Raw genomic sequence first — 16,993 nt, forward strand, 5'->3', positions numbered from 1 at the left:
ACTGGATGGGCAACAGGACTTGGGGTGAAGTAAATGGTAGACTGCCCAGGGCCGGGTGACACAGAACAAGAACATGAATGTACTTTAAACATTTTTCCTACTCCAGGAACAATTGGGATTCCAATAGGGAGGAGGCTGGAGGAGTCTCAGTTACTAGTTCCTTCTAGTTCCCCCAATTCACCAGTCTAGCTGCTTGCCTAGAAGTATTTTCCTCTCCATTCCACTGTAGAATTTGATTCAGGAAAATGGCGGCATGTGGGTTTCATTTTTTTTCTCTTAAACACAATGTACACATATTACAGCCTACACATGACACAAGATTTAGCAAAATAAAATGTTTACGATATGATTGAAATACAGAAGTGTCTCAGCTACATAAATGACTTTAAATTATACAGTAAGTGAACGGGTGAAATAAAAAAGCTATAGCTTATAGAAAGCTCAAAACCGCCCTCTGACATCGCTTTGCAAAAGACCCTTCTTTGCCCAGGGCCTCCTCACCAAAGCCTAACAGATGGAGCTGTGGTTCTGCTAATTTATCGACTCTGCAGGGAAACGTCAGGTGCCTCACGCTCAGCCTTCACCCAAGTTCCTCCTTGTGTGAGAGGGGCTGACCACCCCAGGGAGTGTGAATGGCCAGATGCCCCACAGAGAAGACACTGATGTCCCCTCGTGGGAGGGAGCTTGTGTAGGTTAGTCAGGGGCCCCACCATGCGAGACCTTGAGGTGAAGATAAGGACAATCCCAAAACATCAAGTCTGGGCTCATCCCTTCAAAACCACTGACCTGCCGGCCTCAGCTTCTTCTGCTCACACTGCCTCTGCCTCACAGAGAAGGCCAAGCCTCCCATTCTCCCCCTGCCAAATGGCATGACCGCAGAGGGAAAGGTACATGGTAATGAAACCGATCCCAAGGAAACCCGATGCCTGTACTGTCTTCCCGCTCTGGGGTTCTGCCAAGCACCTTGCCTGGGCACTTGTGTGTGTGCAAGACACTACAATGTGTTGTCTGCTGCTTTTTTTTTTTTTTTCTTCTCCTGTTTCAATTGGCAGCTCTGTTTCCTAAAGTGGAATGAACTGAAGATACAAATACTAATAGAAGATAAATACCCATAAGCCGAAAAAAGAGACAGAGAGCAATCATGTTCAATGTCACCATCCTACCACCCCCCCCATAAAATATACATTATCACCTAGTCTCAGCATCTCACTTTTGACACTAAAACTTAAAATAATTTTATTTAATAGGAGAATTTATATTATAGTTTTATTTAAAAAAAAAAAACAAACACAACAGAAACCCTACAACTGGTTGCAAACTCAGGCTTTCCCCAGTGACCAACAATTTTAATTCCAAGAGGTGAGGATCTCAGGAGGTGGCATTCACCCACCGGGAAGCTAGGGAAAGGGGACCAAGCTGTCTCCACACCCAGGAGAGGTGTCCCTCCAGCCGAGGCAGGACGCTGCAGCTCTCCCTCCTGTGCCCAGGCCCATGACTACACTCTCATCTGCCATCTGAGCCAAGCCAGGAAGGCAGTTAAAAGGAAGGCCCCCAAACATGAAGCAGAGAAAAGGAGACGGACAGGGGTCAGATGACCTGTGATAGGGAAGAGAGGGTGCTGACGGTGTTCAGAATTTCAAATTTTAATTAAAATGAAAAAAAAATGTCAACTTGGAATGTCATGATTTTCTTCAAACAAGCAACGACAACAAAATAGAAGAGATTAAACTATTGGCGTATTTAACAGCATTGAACAGAATTCTGTGTCCTGTAAAAAAATTAGCTTATGTCCCCATGTGGGTATATGCAAATGTGTATACAAACATATCCCCCTAGGTGAGCTAAACACTATTCTGGAAATAGTATCCTCTACCCAAATCTACTTGGCTATATCTGTGGGTAGTGTAAGATGTGTGTATTTCACCAATTTACATAAAAGCAAGCTCCCGGCCAAATCTACCAAAGAGTTTTCCAGGAGGAAATCTGGTGGGAGGAAGGGAGAGGAAAGACATTCATCTCAGTCTTTCACCTGAGCTTTTGTACAAGGCAGGCAAATTGCCTCCTGACCTCAGGCAGATGTTTAAGTCTTCACCAACTAAGAAAGCTCTGTTATTCTGGCCTGGGTGCTTGCTCCAGACTCAGGAACATCTGGTCAATGCAAGCATCACTGGGCTGGGGAACTGCGTGTGTGCTGCGTCATCTCCGACTCTCTTGTAGTTCCTTCCTTCCCTCCCTCACTCTTACATGCAGACACAGACAGACAGTCTGGTTGGGACATGCAGTGGCAGTTCCTGGTGTGTAAGATCTTTCACACACCTCGAGTCTATCTGCTTGCTGCCTTTGACTGATCCTGAAATGGTTGGCCTTTCAGCCACTTCCTTGTCTGTGTCCTTTATGTACTGGAGGAGAAGGACAAAGGGAAGAGGGTCTGGGAGATGGTGAGGTGGGGAAGAAGCAAGAGGGGTGGGAATTACAATCCCCAACTGGAGTAGTTTTTCATTTTTGTTTTCCTAAAAAAATAGAGATTATATTATCACGAAGAAGAGGAATACAGGTTCCTCATTCTTTCTGGCATGACACCAGAAATTCCCAGGTGGAAATGAGTGATGTCAAAACCAAAAAGAAGGGGCAGGGTGGGGCCAGGAGGATAGTTCCCAGTAAACCCCATATGATAGCATAGACCTTTCTTTAAGTGTTCCAAGTGCTAAATTTGCAAGAAAACAGGCACTAATTTCATTGTCATCATCTGGGAAGAGTTAGTGTCCGAGGGAAGCTCAGCGGGAAGGGAGGGAAGTGAGGTGGGGCAGGGTCTGGCATTCAGGGGTCTGTGGCATTGATGATGCTTTTGTCCGGGGGGGCCCATCCTCGGTACCAGCTGCAGTAGCCGCCCTTCTGCCGGATGCAGGCATAGTGTTTGGACTGGTAGCCAGGGTAGCCGAAATTGGAGAGCATGTCGGTCCAGAGACACTCGTTCTTGGAGGTAACAAAGCAAGGCAGGTAGTAGCAGGACTTGATCTGCAATTAGATAACAGGCAGCAGTTGATGGAATCTGCCATGGTATGCCCAGGCCTGAGGCTGCCGAGCCTGGATTCAGACCCTGGGGCCACTGCAGGGGAAGCCTAGCCATGTCAGTCTCTCAGTGATAATAATATAAATAGCACTAGCGAACATTTGTTGAGCACCTACTATCTCACAGACATTCTGATAAGTGCTTTGATAGTATTCTCTTTAATTCTCATCACAGTTTTATCTCCCTTTTTACAGATAAAGAAATAGACATTCTGATAAGTGCTTTGATAGTATTCACTTTAATTCTCATCACAGTTTTATCTCCCTTTTTACAGATAAAGAAATAGGAGGCTCGGAGAGGTTAAGTAACTTGCTGCAGGTCACACAGCCAGTAAGTAGCAGAATTAGACCATTGAGAAGGCTTTTTCATCTCAGATAGATAGGAGATCTCAGTTGTTTTAGGAAATTGAGGAATTAGAAAGGTTACAGTATAAACTTTGGAGTCTAGCTGCCCTAGGTTGGAAACCAGATTCAGTGAACTGTGGGATCTAGGGCTAGTTACTTAAGTTCTCTGAGCTCTCATCTGCAGAATGGAGATCATAGTAATTAAAACCACACAGGATTGTTTTGAAGATGAAATGAGAGAATGGCCCAACTTCCCACAACAGCAGGAAGGCTGTACCTTGGCCTTATACTTGGGTCAGGGGGATGGGCTTGGTTGAAGAAAGACTTTCTGTAGCATCTGGTCTCTGTAGTCCTGGGCCCATTTGCCCACCTGACTTATGAGTCAGCTACCAGGGTGAGCCCACTTGAAACCACTTGGCAGAACCTGCCACTGTCAGGATCCTATACCTATAGCCCTGAACTGCCAGGTGGGGCCAGGGACTCAAGAGCCCTCATGCCCCAGCAGCTTGCAAGTGGTCATCATGGAGGCAGCCCATTACAGCAGAAAGGCATTCTTCCTTCCCTGCCTTCCTCACTGCCCCGCCTGGGGCAACATTCCTTACTGTGTCTGCTCAGACCTGCCCCTCTGCCCTGGCCTAACACATGCACACCCTTCCCAGCACGAGGGCCTGGCTCCCAATGCATTGGGAGCTGATGTTTCTAGGGCTGCAAGTCAGCACCTCCCCTCCTTCCCCCAGTGACCCCAGGGCTTACCTTGCAGTTACAACCCAGGTGATACCGATAGTTCAGCCCCTTGCGCTGGGAGAGGGTGAGCTGGTCCCACCTCTCCACAAAGTTGCACAGCCCTGTGTACATCTTGCCATCGTAGACGCGACCTACAGGAGGAAAGAAGAAAACAAGGAGAGGATTGTTTTGTCCAGAGCCCAGCCCAGAAAGAATTCACACCTACTATGTTCCCACTTAGCCCAGGCACTGTGGCTGGGTACTTTTCAGACCCATGATTTTATTTCACCCTCCCCAACACCTTTCAAAATGGACTGTAGCGCCATTTTTCCAGATGAGGATAATGAGGCTTGGAGAGGTAAAGTGATTTGCCAAAGGACCCAAGCCCATTAAATACTGGAGCTAGGACTAGAGGCCATCTTTTCACTCCCTTTATAAGGATTTGTGTTTTTGTTTTCTCCTTTACTACCTTGACTGCCTAAAGATGAATAACTTTCAAAGACAGGCCTAACAGGTTGAGTGTGAGGTGGAGAGGAACACACACTCCCTTTTTATTTACAGTAAAGTTGAGAAGCTACAAACTAGGAGATTTGCCTCACAAGATGAGTGGTGGAGCTAATTCTAGAGTTGAGCCTAAGTGTAGGAGCCTCAGGCTCTTAGCACTGGGTAAGTAGGATGAATTCACCATTAGAGACTCCTCACGATTTACTGGACATTTGGTGAGTCAACTACTCCTTGTATGTTCTTCTGAAGTCAAGAAACAGTGGACTTTGGCCAAACCCTGGCCTAGAAGCTAGAGTTGGCCATTACCTGTCAGCAGGTACTGGTACTTGTTGACCTCCAGCTTAAGGCCACAGAGACTCTCGGAAGCTTCCGTGTGGATGTACTGCACGTGGGGCATCTTGGTGAAGCCTCGGTACATCTGTGGGCAAAAGGAACATCGTGACTTCTTCCTTTCCAATTTGGACACCCGTATGATCCATAATCCCACTGCTGGGTATATATCCAAAGGAAAGGAAGTCAGAATGTGGAAGAGGGGTCTGCACTCTCATGTTTACTGCAGCAGTATTCACAACAGCCAAGATATGGAATTAACCCAAGTGCCCATCAGCAGATGAATGCAAAAACAAAACCTGGTATCTATACCCAACGGAATATGATTCATCCAGAAAAAAGCATGAAATCTTGTCATGTGTGGCAGCGCAACTGGAACTGGAGGTCATTTTGCTAAGTGAAATAAGCCAGGCACAGAAACACAAATATACCGTGTTCTCACTCATATGTGGGAGCTAAGAAAGTAAATCTCATGAAGATAGACAGCGGATTTGGTGGTTACCAGAAGCAGGAAAGGTAATAGGGATTGGGGGAAAGAGATGTAATTAATGGGTACAAAAATACGAGTAGGCAGAAGAAGTAAGACCCAGTGTTCATTAAATCAGTAGAATGACTACAGTAAACATTAACTTATTGTATATCTCAAAATAGCTAGTAGAGGATAATTCAAATGTTCCCTGCATAAAGAAACGATAAATGTTTAAGGTTATGAACATCCCTGATTACTGTACATTTTTGAATATATCAAAATACCACATGGACTCCCAAAATATGTACATTTATTATGTATCAATAAAATAAAAGGAACCCAGGAGAGGAGGCTCAGCACCCAGAAGGCTTGCTGACATTGGATCTGAGGGAATCTCGCTCCCCTGTTTGGCTGTCCAGTGGTCTGTCACTGATCTACCCACCCAGGGCCCCCTTCACCCCAGATGAAGCCACCGATCCTCTTGTCTAGCCTTCCTGGTGCCTTCCCAGGTTGGTGCCTTCCCAGAGAAACCTTCCTGTGCAGCCAGCCACACCCCCCATTCCAATTGGCCCACAACACTCCTTCAGCTACACGTCTCACATCCCAGCACCTTTTCAGAAATCCAGAGAAGTAGCTGTGACAAGGGTACTTTTTCTTTGTCAACCTCAGGACCTGAGTCCCATGAATTCAGCCAGCATTCTCATGCTATCTCTGTGACACTCTCCAGCCCACAAAAACATTCTCACTCACATTCCCCTTGCAGTATCCTTAAAAGAGCCCTGGGAGGGATGTATTACAAACCCCACGTTATAGAAATTCTATTTGGCTGGTGAACGTTGAATTCAGGTTAGAAATTCTCCATGTTTTTTATTCTTCTGAGCATCTGATGAAAGCATTGGGATCCTTTATCCCAGATGAAGCACACAAACATATCTACAAAGTTCAAAGATTTTTAACTGTTGAACACTTTATTATAATTATTAGATTGAACCACATGAAATTGCTGATATTTGGCTATTTGTATCTACGACATAATCTAATACAGTGGTTCTCAACTGGAGGCAATTTTGCCCCCCTAGGAAATATTTGGGACATTTGGCAATGTCTGGAGACATTTTTGGTTGTCACAACAGTTAGTAGAGGGTAGGGAGGTTGCTAAACATCCCACAGTACTCAGGACAGCCCCAGAACAAAAAATTATCCGGCCCCAAAAGTCAGTGATACTGAGGTTGAGAAATCTCCTTTAATATTAGCCCGCGAATCACCGTGACAACCCTATGAGGTAGAAACTAGTATGCCCATTTTATAGATGAGGAGCCTGAGTCACGGGCAGGCTAAGTAGCTTGTTAAGGCCACACAGTTGGGAAATGGCAGAGCTAGGATTCCAAGCAGGGGAATTTGCCTTCAGAGTCCATACTCTTACCCATTATCTTAGACTGGCTCCCAGGAAGCCTCAGAAGCCTATGACCAAGGTCCCCAGAAGCAGGCAAATGCTATTTCCATTTATGGCCACTGTGCCTCCTTCATCAGTGTGTGCTCAGAGTCACTGGGGTGACTGAATGCAACAGAAGCTGAGTCCTCTTTGTGATTCCAGGTCAAGTCCAGGAGTATTATACAGGTCCAGTGTGCCAAGGCGATGCTGTGAACTGTGGGATCTGGTAAGGGTGGGGTGGGGCACTAAGGTGTTGCAGAATTCTGTTATCCCCTCAGTTCTCAGAGTACACAAGCCCTGGACTGCTGGTGGTCTCTGGGCTTGTCCCAGGGGTTTATAATAGGAAAATGCCTCTACTTTACTTCCTGGCATATGTTATTAATTTACTTACAGTAATTAATACAAAACCAGACATCACTTCGTTGGTGTCTCTTCTAAATGCCTCCCATTTGGCCTGTGAACTGGCGTTTTCTCATCTTTTAAGTGGTGACTGGTTGGCGGGGGTAGGTGGTCCACAAGACCTTCACGGCATAACTTGGTCTGTTGGACCTACTGAGTTTGGGCGCCCCTGCCTTGTTAAAAGCACACATTGTTCTGATGGACTCAGATGGTCTTCCTTCTGAACCCCTCTTTTCCCCCAAGGCTTACCAACTGAGCACAGACACGCAGCCAAGTGCTGGAAGAAATGCCCTCTGCACTCAGCATTCAATTATGCGGTGGGGGCGCGGGGTGGGTAGAGTCACGATGATGACTTCTTCTATGTGAATGGTGCCTCTCTAGCCTTAACAGGAACCATGTTTAAGTGTGCTGCTGTATGCCTGCCATGGAGTGTGGCCTTCGAAGAACATCCCCTACCCTGACTTCTGTGCCGAGCAACTTCTTATTTTTGTGTGGGTGTTCCTTGAGGTTTTGGCAAATGTTTCAACTAAGCACTCGCTCTAGGTCTTTTGGACCCAGCCCATGGGAACCTCATTCCTTCTGCGTCAGTCTTTCCCCTTGACTGCCCTAGTGCTTCGTGAGTGAGAGAATGAAGCCCCTGGTTACAGTCTGGTCACTTGAACTGCTCAGTAAGAACTAAACTCATCGAAATCAGCTTGGCATTGCAGCTACTTGGAAGTTTGAAGGAACCTGCATTTTAACTCCTAGCACTTGCCTAGAGTTGAAATTCTGATACATTACAAATGATTGGCTGTGACAAACATAGTGCTGTGTTTTAGGTTCAATTCTGAAAAGAACAACATGGCAAAGGTAAATTCTACTCAGTTGTGTTTTCCGTATAATAATCCTACCTTGATTTAAATATTGATTCCAAAAGTATCATGTCTGTAATCGTAGAGATCTAGAATTGACTTGACAAATTTAGGAGAGTCATAATAGATTTATAATGTCCTGACATCAGAGAATCCTAGAATCTCAGAGTTGGAAAAGATGTTAAAGGTAATCTAATCCAAACCAATGCCGTGGAGATCAGTGGTAAATTCAGGTTTTGGAGGCTGACAGCCAGAGGTTGAATCTTGAATCTTCTCTGCCACCTATTCGCCACTTGAAAAGTTACTTAACCTCTTTGGGCCTCAGTTTTTTCATCTGTAAAATGGGTCAAAGCACTTACTTCTTAGGGTGTTTGAGAGAAGCAAATGACTTAGAATAGCAGTCAGCCCACAACATTCAATAAAATTTAGTTTAGAACAAGTTATACTGAAATTCGTAAGGAGAGGAGGAACGAGTTTGATCCCCTTCCTCCTAAGTCCCTTCCTCAGCTCTTAACAAGAGTAGTTAAAGCTGGTTTAGAACTTCAGACATAAGTGGGTTGTTCTTTTTTGGCTGGGTTCTGCATGCCTCTAGGCCCCTCTTCTTGGTAGCATCTACACAAGTAGCGTCTATGCAAAGTTCCAAGATGTTAGCTTCCCTTGGAGGGAAGGGACAAATAAAGTAAAAAAGAAGTTTCTGAGTCTGGGGACATTTGCACATTTCTTATGAAATGTCTGGCCTTCACTCTACATTGACAGCATGAGTTGCTACAATGATGCCAACTATGTCTTGCATGCCTACCAGAGATCAACACTGTTCTGGATGCTGGCGTACATCATGGACTCATTTAAACCCACAACTTCTTATTTACAGACGGACCAAGCTATCGGGCGCATGATCTTTCTCTACACAGCAATTTGTCTAGCAGGACAGGCAGAGAATGTGGAAATGGAGCCAGTCTCTGCAGAGGGCTGGATGAGAGTCCTAAGCCAGGAAGAGCCACAGGCATTGCAAGAAGAATGGTTCCCTGTGGGCTGGGGGTCAAAGATGCTTCCAGCTGGAGCTTCAAAGGCAAGACCCTGCTATTGCTCATTTGGTTAGACAAACCACTAAAGGAAGGAAGTCCCCGGAGGTCTGCTCTGCCTACAGTCAGGACATGCAAAGCACATGACCAGCGGGGCTCCCCATGGGACCCTCCCAGGACCAGCTGGGACATAACGTCCCCCACGTTCTGTCCCTTGCAGCCAGCCAGAGAGCGTGTCTCCACTACACAAACAATAACTCCTAGCACAGTGGATCAGTTTCTCATGATCCTGATGGGAGATAAAGTCCCCACAGCTTAGAGCAGCCAGTTCTGGAAACTTTCACCTTCACCCCACAGCCCAGGGCCTCAGCCCCAGCTAATTTCCAAGTTTGGGATTGCAATAAGCTCTCTCAACATTCTAACACACTTGCTCCCTCTCTCTCTCTCACACACACACACACACACACACACACACATCGCAGGTCTCTGCGTACTGAAGTGTTCCTGAGAGACGGGTCAGAGGCTCCAGAGTTAGCAGACGGGAGAAGGTCTGCCTGCCCTTCATCAGTGAGAGTAGAGAGGGGTCAGACAGGGCGGCTCCGAGTCTCAGGTTCTCCAAGTTCCTTTAGTCCTGCTCTGAGGGAGCCCTTGCTCACCCCTTCTGACTCTCTAGGGTAGACTCTCTAATCCGCTAGAACAAAGCCTCCCAGGGACCAGTGCCAAACTCATGCAGGCTTGCCTCTCTGGCCTCCCCCTTCCCTCCTACAAAGATTTTTCTGATACATCCTTTGCAGGATATTATAAGTCCAGCCCTACACTGCTGGATGATAAACCAACAAACCCAAGCTGACTTCTTTTTGTTTCCCTGGGAACTAAATACATATGGAGTAGGCATTTATATCCCCCAAAGCAGGTAGGAATGATGAATCAGCCTGCTGCTCCATACTGTATTATCTCCTTATAGGCAAAGACCCTATAGTTTTACTCAGGTTTGCCACTTTGTAGCTGTGTGATCTTAACTGTTATATGACCTCCCAGGTCTCAGTTGCCTCACCTGTCAAACAGAGGACAAAGTGTTATCTATTTTACAGTGTTAGTATAAGGACTGATCTATGCAAAGACCTAGCAGAATGCCTGGTACAAAGCAACTGCTCAGTAAATGTTACTGATGCAGAGTCTTATAATTGTAAGCAGTGTTTTATCTTTGTATCCCCAGCTCATAGCACAGTACTAAGCACAGAGAGAGGGTGGGAGGGAAGCATGAGAGGATGGATGGATGGACTATTACTTCTACTTCTAGCCTGTGTCTTCTCTGACTTGCAAGCTGGTACCTAGAGACAAGCAGATTCCAGTAGCATCTCTGGATAGAAGGGCACTGACCAGTTCTATGGATCATGATACCCAGCTGTGGGAGGGTCAGAGTGAATAAAAGGCATGAGATGGTGACTGATGATTAAAGTAAGATGGCAGGGAGATTTGGGAGTCACATAAAGAACACAGGATTGGGAAGAAATTCCGATGCCTCAGCTTGGGGATCAGATCTGCCCCTTAATTAAATGCTTGACTCTGGGTAAGTCATTTCCCCTTTGCGCCTCTGTCAAAAGTGAGACGAGGGACCTTACGTATAATTCCAGCAACATGAGTCATGAGCTCAGATGAAGGATGGTGAACAGAAAGCCTAAGCCCACCAGACTGGGAGTGGGAGTGTGTCTTCTGAAACTGATGGGCTAGCAAATGTTTGGTCTCTAGACAGACCCCCGTGGCTGGTCTGACACCAGCAAGGGGAAATGGGACATTCTGCCCACAGGAAGGGCCTCTGGTCACCCTGGTCTCCAGGCCCTGATGGTAGGAAGGAAAGCAGGCAGGCTTAGGAACTGCCGCCTCCCAGCTATTTCCCTCTCAGCTCTCTGCTGACCACCAAGTGTCTCGTAATGAGGATTGTTCCAGACCAGGCAGGTTCATGTGTTCTCTGAACCTCTGCTTTGGTCTAATATGCTTTGGCATTCCTGCGCTGACTGCCAGAGGTTGCAAAGTGGATTTTTTGGGTTGTTGTTGCTCTTGCTGGTTCCCCACCCCCGCCCATTCTTCTCTCCCCAGGGCCGTCTGAAGACATAAGCTGGTCTCATGACCAAGCTTAGGCAGCCAAGGGCAACTGGCCAGGGCTGACTCTGGACATTACATAACCAGAAGGCTGTGGATGTTTGCAAAATTGAATCCAAAGCAACAGGTTCCACAAAATTAGTACATCCAGCCGCAGGCTTAGGACACAGGAATAAGGAAGCCTGGAGGTTGGCATCGGGGATGGTTGGGCACCACCATGGGCTGTGTCACTGCCCCACTCCCTTCTACCTGGACATTGTGGCTTGTCTCCTCCGGGGAGTTTCCAGGTCTATGGGGTCTCACCCTCATGCCCGTATTAGATGGGTAAGCATTCACCAAGTCACTTTTGCATGCCAGGCCCTACCCTAATTGCTACGGATGCAAATATGAGCAGTAAGTTAAAGGGCTGGACAGTTCCTGTGAACCTCAGCACACCCCACATTGAACTTCTGATGAGTCACACACATACATGCCTCTTCTCTCCCAACCTGACTCTAGCTCCTAAAGATGGAAACTGTATCTCCCTCACGGCTTCCGTGGCTCCTGGATGGGAGCTCTGCATGTAGAGAGGTGCTTACAAATATAGGGTGATGAACCAGTTGCTGAGTTATTCAAGGTGAAGCCCCAGTCTTCTGTGCTAAGGCAATCACCAGTACACCCTTAAATTGTATACCACCCGCTCCTCCTTACAAGTAACATGGCCCGCATCCCAGGATGCTTAGAATGCCTGAGCTAGAGAGGATGTTAGGAGCACTAAGCCCGACCCCACAGTGTTAACAGGTGGGAAAACTGCGGCCCAGGACAAGGGACAAGCCCAAGGTAAGCAGGCTATTTAGGAGTAGAGCTGAGACTAGGAGCGGGTTCTCTAGATTTCAAATCTGGTGTTCTTTTTCTTAAGGCGTACCTCCTTCCTGTGCTTCCTGATGTTCATATCCTCAGTAATATGTTTAATGATAAGAATATGTTTAGCAAGCATTGCTAACTATCTAGGATGCAAGAAGACCATCAGCTGGGAAAATAGGGAAAGAAGATGAAGTTCCTGCCTCGGGATGAGGTTCCTGTGATCAGCACAGTTTCCGTGTAAACACTTGAGTTAAGCTGTAACCTCAGTGGCCAAATGAGACCTGTAAGCACTGTGGAATCCCAGATAGTCAGAGCTCGGAAGAGTCCATTGAGATAATCTAGTCCAACCCCCTCATTTCACAATTGGGAAGATTAAAGCCCAGAGAGGGGCAGTGACTTGACCAAGGTCTCATGATTACCAGCTAACAAGGCTATCTGCCATCTGGCTCCAGAGCTCAGCCTCCTAACAAGTGCCTTGGAGTGACTCCACCTGCATGGGCTCTTGGACGAGGCAGCCCCATGCCCCCTCCCTACCCATCCCTTTCTGCTGCCTTAGCAGCTCCCTCTCCAGCAGGCACAAGGGCTGGGTCTGGCTGGTGCTTAGACACACACCCCAGTTCCAACCCATTTTGCCTCCCTCAGCCAGGACTCTTCTGGCAAAAACCCAGAAACCTTCCTGGAGCCAGACTGATGACATTGCCTACCTTCATCTGCTTGATGGTGTAGACCAGCGTGCCGAAGGGCCCCTCCTTTACCAGCTTCTTCCCCACCACCTTGGCCCGGATCACTGCAGAGACAGCAAGGAGGAGACAATAAGAGGTTAGGAAGGCCTGAACCACATCAGGAACAGCATCTCAGGGCGGGCATGTTAGCCTCCGTGGAGCCTGGAATTGCTCTCTTACCTTGGAGCCAACTGGAATAGATGATTGTGTTTGTAAGAGTGGGAATTCCCTGGGGTGAGAGGGAGGTTGGAGGAAAAAGAAGCAGCCACCATTCAAGTTAAATTACCCCACATGTTCACAACTGCCAGCTCCAGAACTTCCTAGGCTATAGTCATCCCCTGGCCCCGCCCTGACCCTGGGGATTTTCTTGACTTTGTGACTTCACCATAATCTAAAATCTACTTCTCCTGTTAGAGCCGTTGTCCCCCCTTCCTTGTCCATCTGACAATGCCATGGTCTCCCAGAGCTGTTCTCTTTCCACTAGGACTCCTTTCTAACTTCGTTTGGGGCTCTTCCTTTGCATGCATTAATTCGCCATATCTTGATATGTCCACAGGGTTGTGGTGCACCCCAGCTTCCCACAGTGCCCCCAGTTAGCATTCTGGTTGAGCCCTTGGTATCCAGTGCTTAGATAGCAAGGGATGCAATAGAGTCTGAGCTCTGTGGGGATGTGGTAAAGAAGGAGCAATTGGGAGTGGGGGCTCAGGAGCCAGACAGCCCTGTTCCAATCTCAGCTCTGCTGTTTATGGATATTGGGACTGTAGGCAAGTAAATGACTTTGTTTCTGGCCTCATCTTCTATAAAACAGGAATCGTAATGATACCAATCTCCTGAACTGAAGGGATTAGTCAAGATGATGAATTTGACACCGTCTTGAACATAGTTTGCACTAGACAAATGTTATTAATATCATCATCATCATTATCATCACCAAAAATGAAATGGGCTAACCATGGAAGGGCTGCTCCAATGAAAACAGCTTCCATTTATTGCACACCCACTATGTGCCATGTACATTTCACTTATTTACTTCTCTTAACTGCCTTACAAGGGCAATATTAGCATCCACATTATCTAGATAAGGAAACTGACCAAGAAGTGAAACCACTTCCTCTTTCTGAGCCTCAATTTTCTCATCTATAAAGAGGGTGTAACTCTCCTTACATCAGGGAATTGGAATCAGGATTGAACAAAAAATCTTATGAAATTTCCCACTACAATGTCTGGCAGAAAGGAGTTACCCAGTAGATATTAGTTCACTATGAGTACAAAAGTAATTACACCCAGTGAGTTGAGGGCTGAAAGAGAGGCATTTACCACATACCTTGGGAACACAAAGAATAGAGGACTTTTAGATTCTACAAAGTTGTGCTTCTCTTTCTGCTTTGTGTGAAAAAGAAGCACCCAAGAGCTGTCTACAGGTATTTGTAAAATCGGCACATGGAGGAGCAAATGGACAGGTCTTGAATACAAAAACTGGAAATTGCTGAGAGTAACATTCGTTGGCTCAATCAAAGAAAAAAAAATCATCTAATAATAAGAACCAGCAACAAAAGGCAGGGGGGCTGCCATCAGGGCAGGGAATGCCTCTGTCAGGGGTTACGATGGGGGTGCTGGATACTTCCATGCTGAGACCTCAACAGGAATTTGGAATGGGGCTTGCTTATGCAGTCATACTTTGAATTACAAATTGAACTCTTTCAGCCCTGAGATCCTATCGTTCTTTCTTACCTCAAGTTGCACTTAGCCCCAAAAGGAGTAGATACTCAATAAATGCTTAAGTAAAATACCCTACACACACACACACACACACACACACACACACACACACTCTGGTAGCTCCATTATCCTTCCTCATTGTGGATGCTCCACTATGTATCCCAGTTCTTTGACTCCAGTCTCTGTTTTTAAAAAAATCTTTACTAAGAACTGATTCTTCATCCCTACTGGATTCTGTCTTGTTTCTTTCCAAATGAGCTTGGATCCTACCCTTCCAGTCAGACATCAAGTCAGGGTTCAGATGAATCAATGGCCCCTTCAGACCTTCCCTGCCAGGGATGGCAATACACAGAGTCATTGGCAAAGTGAGCAATTTAGTGGAGGCAGCTCAAATTAGGAGGAGGTGAGTGGTTGTTTCCAAGTCTGCTGTAAAAACGAGAGGTTGGCAAGATCCCAGGCCAATGTCTCTCAAGATCCTGCATCCACCTCTGTTTCTAACATTGCGGTAGCATTCTCGGCGACAAGCCAGCCTCCCGGAGGCCCTGGGGACTGTTTCCTCCATATTAACTCTCACAGGCAGGTTATAATGGCTTCACCTCCTGGCAGAGGCATGTCTGCCAGCCTTTACCACTGATTCTTCCTGAAGTGATTTGGACCCATCTTCTCTGCTTCATTAACACAGAAGGTAAACAAGGGAGTGAGTCTTGGCCGGGGAGGGGTGGGAGGGGCAAGGCAAAAGGGATTCCTTTAAATAGCAACATCCTGGTTCCAAAATGGCTTGACTTGATTTAGACAGAAGATGTCACAAGCAGACCTGCCCCATAAAGCTAGGTACTGCTGGAAGCTTCTGCACATACAACCAGCCAACTCATTCCTTACCCCAAATGGCCTGAGCTTGGAACCTTTTCATCTGAGGATAGTTTAGTGAAAAGGATACACTTTCGTAGTGAGGAAGCTGCATTGGAGTTTGGGTTCCACCATTACTGTTTGATCTCTCTGGGGCTCTTTCCTCCTAAATCTCTCTGGCTTTCTTAGCCCAGTGCCTCTCATGTGGCTTACGAGTGACTTGCTTATTACGATTGGACCAGCAACATAGCATTGCATTAAAGAGCCTGGTCTCTGGAGCCTGATAGCCAGGGTTCAAATCCCAGCCCTGCTGCTAGGTGACCTTCAGAAAGTTGCTAAACCTCTCTATGCCTTGGTTTCCCATCTGTAAGATGGGAATGATGACAACAATGCCTCATAAAGTTGCTGTGAGGGTCGTATTAATACAAGCACCAAGAACAGTGTGTAGTCCATCCCAAACCTCATGTGTTTGCTACCACTGTTATTAGCATTATCACCACTATCGTGATGTCTATTTTTTTTCCATCTGAGGGCATACCATCTTCAGACTTCTAACATGCACTATAAGCTAAAGCCTGGGAGTTCTCTCTAGGATGAGAAGAAAGGCAACCTCATAAAAATATTCTAACCTTACAGAACTTCAGGGAGAGGTGGAGAAGCACAGATGGAGTAGTCAGAACAAGTGTAGGAGGTATTTGGGGGCCAGGAGTGCCTACTCCATCACTTGTACCCATCCCACCTTATCACCCATGTGTAACCCAAGAATGGCCTACCAAGACCAGCCAAACAAGATCACAGTCATGGTTCCAAAAGTCTGAGGCAGAGATGGCCCAGTGAAGAGGCCACACCAGTGTTTTCCTTACAAAAACAAAACTTCACTAAACTGAACTACAATTAAGTTACATTCTACCCTCAAAATAGATTCTCAGAGTCCTTCCAAAGTAGAATTGCTGGCCAACCCCAGATCCACCTATTTGGTTTGTGCATTAATCTGTCTGTATTTGCTCCAGTTTCTCCTCTGTAATTCAAATGCGTGCTATTTTGTACTCTCCTGTTTGGCAATCAGGGTTCTCCCGAGGCATTCGCTGGCCCAGGGGCCACAGGGAACAAGGGAAGTGGGGTAGGGGGAGGTTGTGGTTTTCCAACAACAGAAGACACTTTTCAAACTGGTAGCTGGCAGTATGTCCAGCCCTTCCTTCCACCTTGTTGTGGTGGCTGGAAGCCAGCTTTACAGATGGGCCAGGCTGGACACAGGTTGTCTGTACTCCCATTCATGCTGAAGTATGGCCCCTACACTGTCTACCCCGTGCACCCTAACAGCCAAACCAACACAGGTGTGAACTAGGTTGGTGTCTGGAACATTGGGTTGGGTGCTGGTGAGGGTGACAACAAGAAATAGAAGTCCTATTTCCTGCTTCCACTGATGGCTAGTCTAGTGGGGAGATAAGGTTTAAAAGTTTATGGCTGGCCAGGTGCGGAGGCTCACCTCTGTAATCCCAGCACTTTGGGAGGCTGAGGTGGGCGGATCACGAGGTCAAGAGATTGAAACCATCCTGGCCAGCACGGTGAAACCCCATCTCTACTAAAATACAAAAATTAGCTGGGCGTGGGGCTGCCTG

The 16,993-nt window shown here is 46.7% G+C and overlaps 2 protein-coding genes across 6 annotated transcripts in view; one reads left to right on the forward strand and one right to left on the reverse strand.

The window, feature by feature from the left end:
- The window catches only part of SYN3 (synapsin III), a 543,931-nt gene that overhangs the window by 189,290 nt on the left and 337,648 nt on the right, over positions 1–16,993 (forward strand). The window lies entirely within an intron of this gene.
- Positions 2,818–16,993, reverse strand: part of TIMP3 (TIMP metallopeptidase inhibitor 3) — a 56,980-nt gene continuing 42,804 nt past the window's right edge. Inside the window, exons 2-5 of the mRNA NM_001168730.1 lie at positions 12,792–12,874; positions 4,948–5,059; positions 4,168–4,289; positions 2,818–3,015 (exon numbers count right to left, since the gene is read on the reverse strand). Of these exons, the coding sequence (NP_001162201.1) occupies positions 2,818–3,015; positions 4,168–4,289; positions 4,948–5,059; positions 12,792–12,874 (515 nt within the window). The remainder of the gene's footprint in view (positions 3,016–4,167; positions 4,290–4,947; positions 5,060–12,791; positions 12,875–16,993) is intronic.

Source organism: Papio anubis, chromosome 16, assembly GCF_008728515.1.
Source record: "Papio anubis isolate 15944 chromosome 16, Panubis1.0, whole genome shotgun sequence".
Lineage (NCBI taxonomy): Eukaryota > Metazoa > Chordata > Mammalia > Primates > Cercopithecidae > Papio > Papio anubis.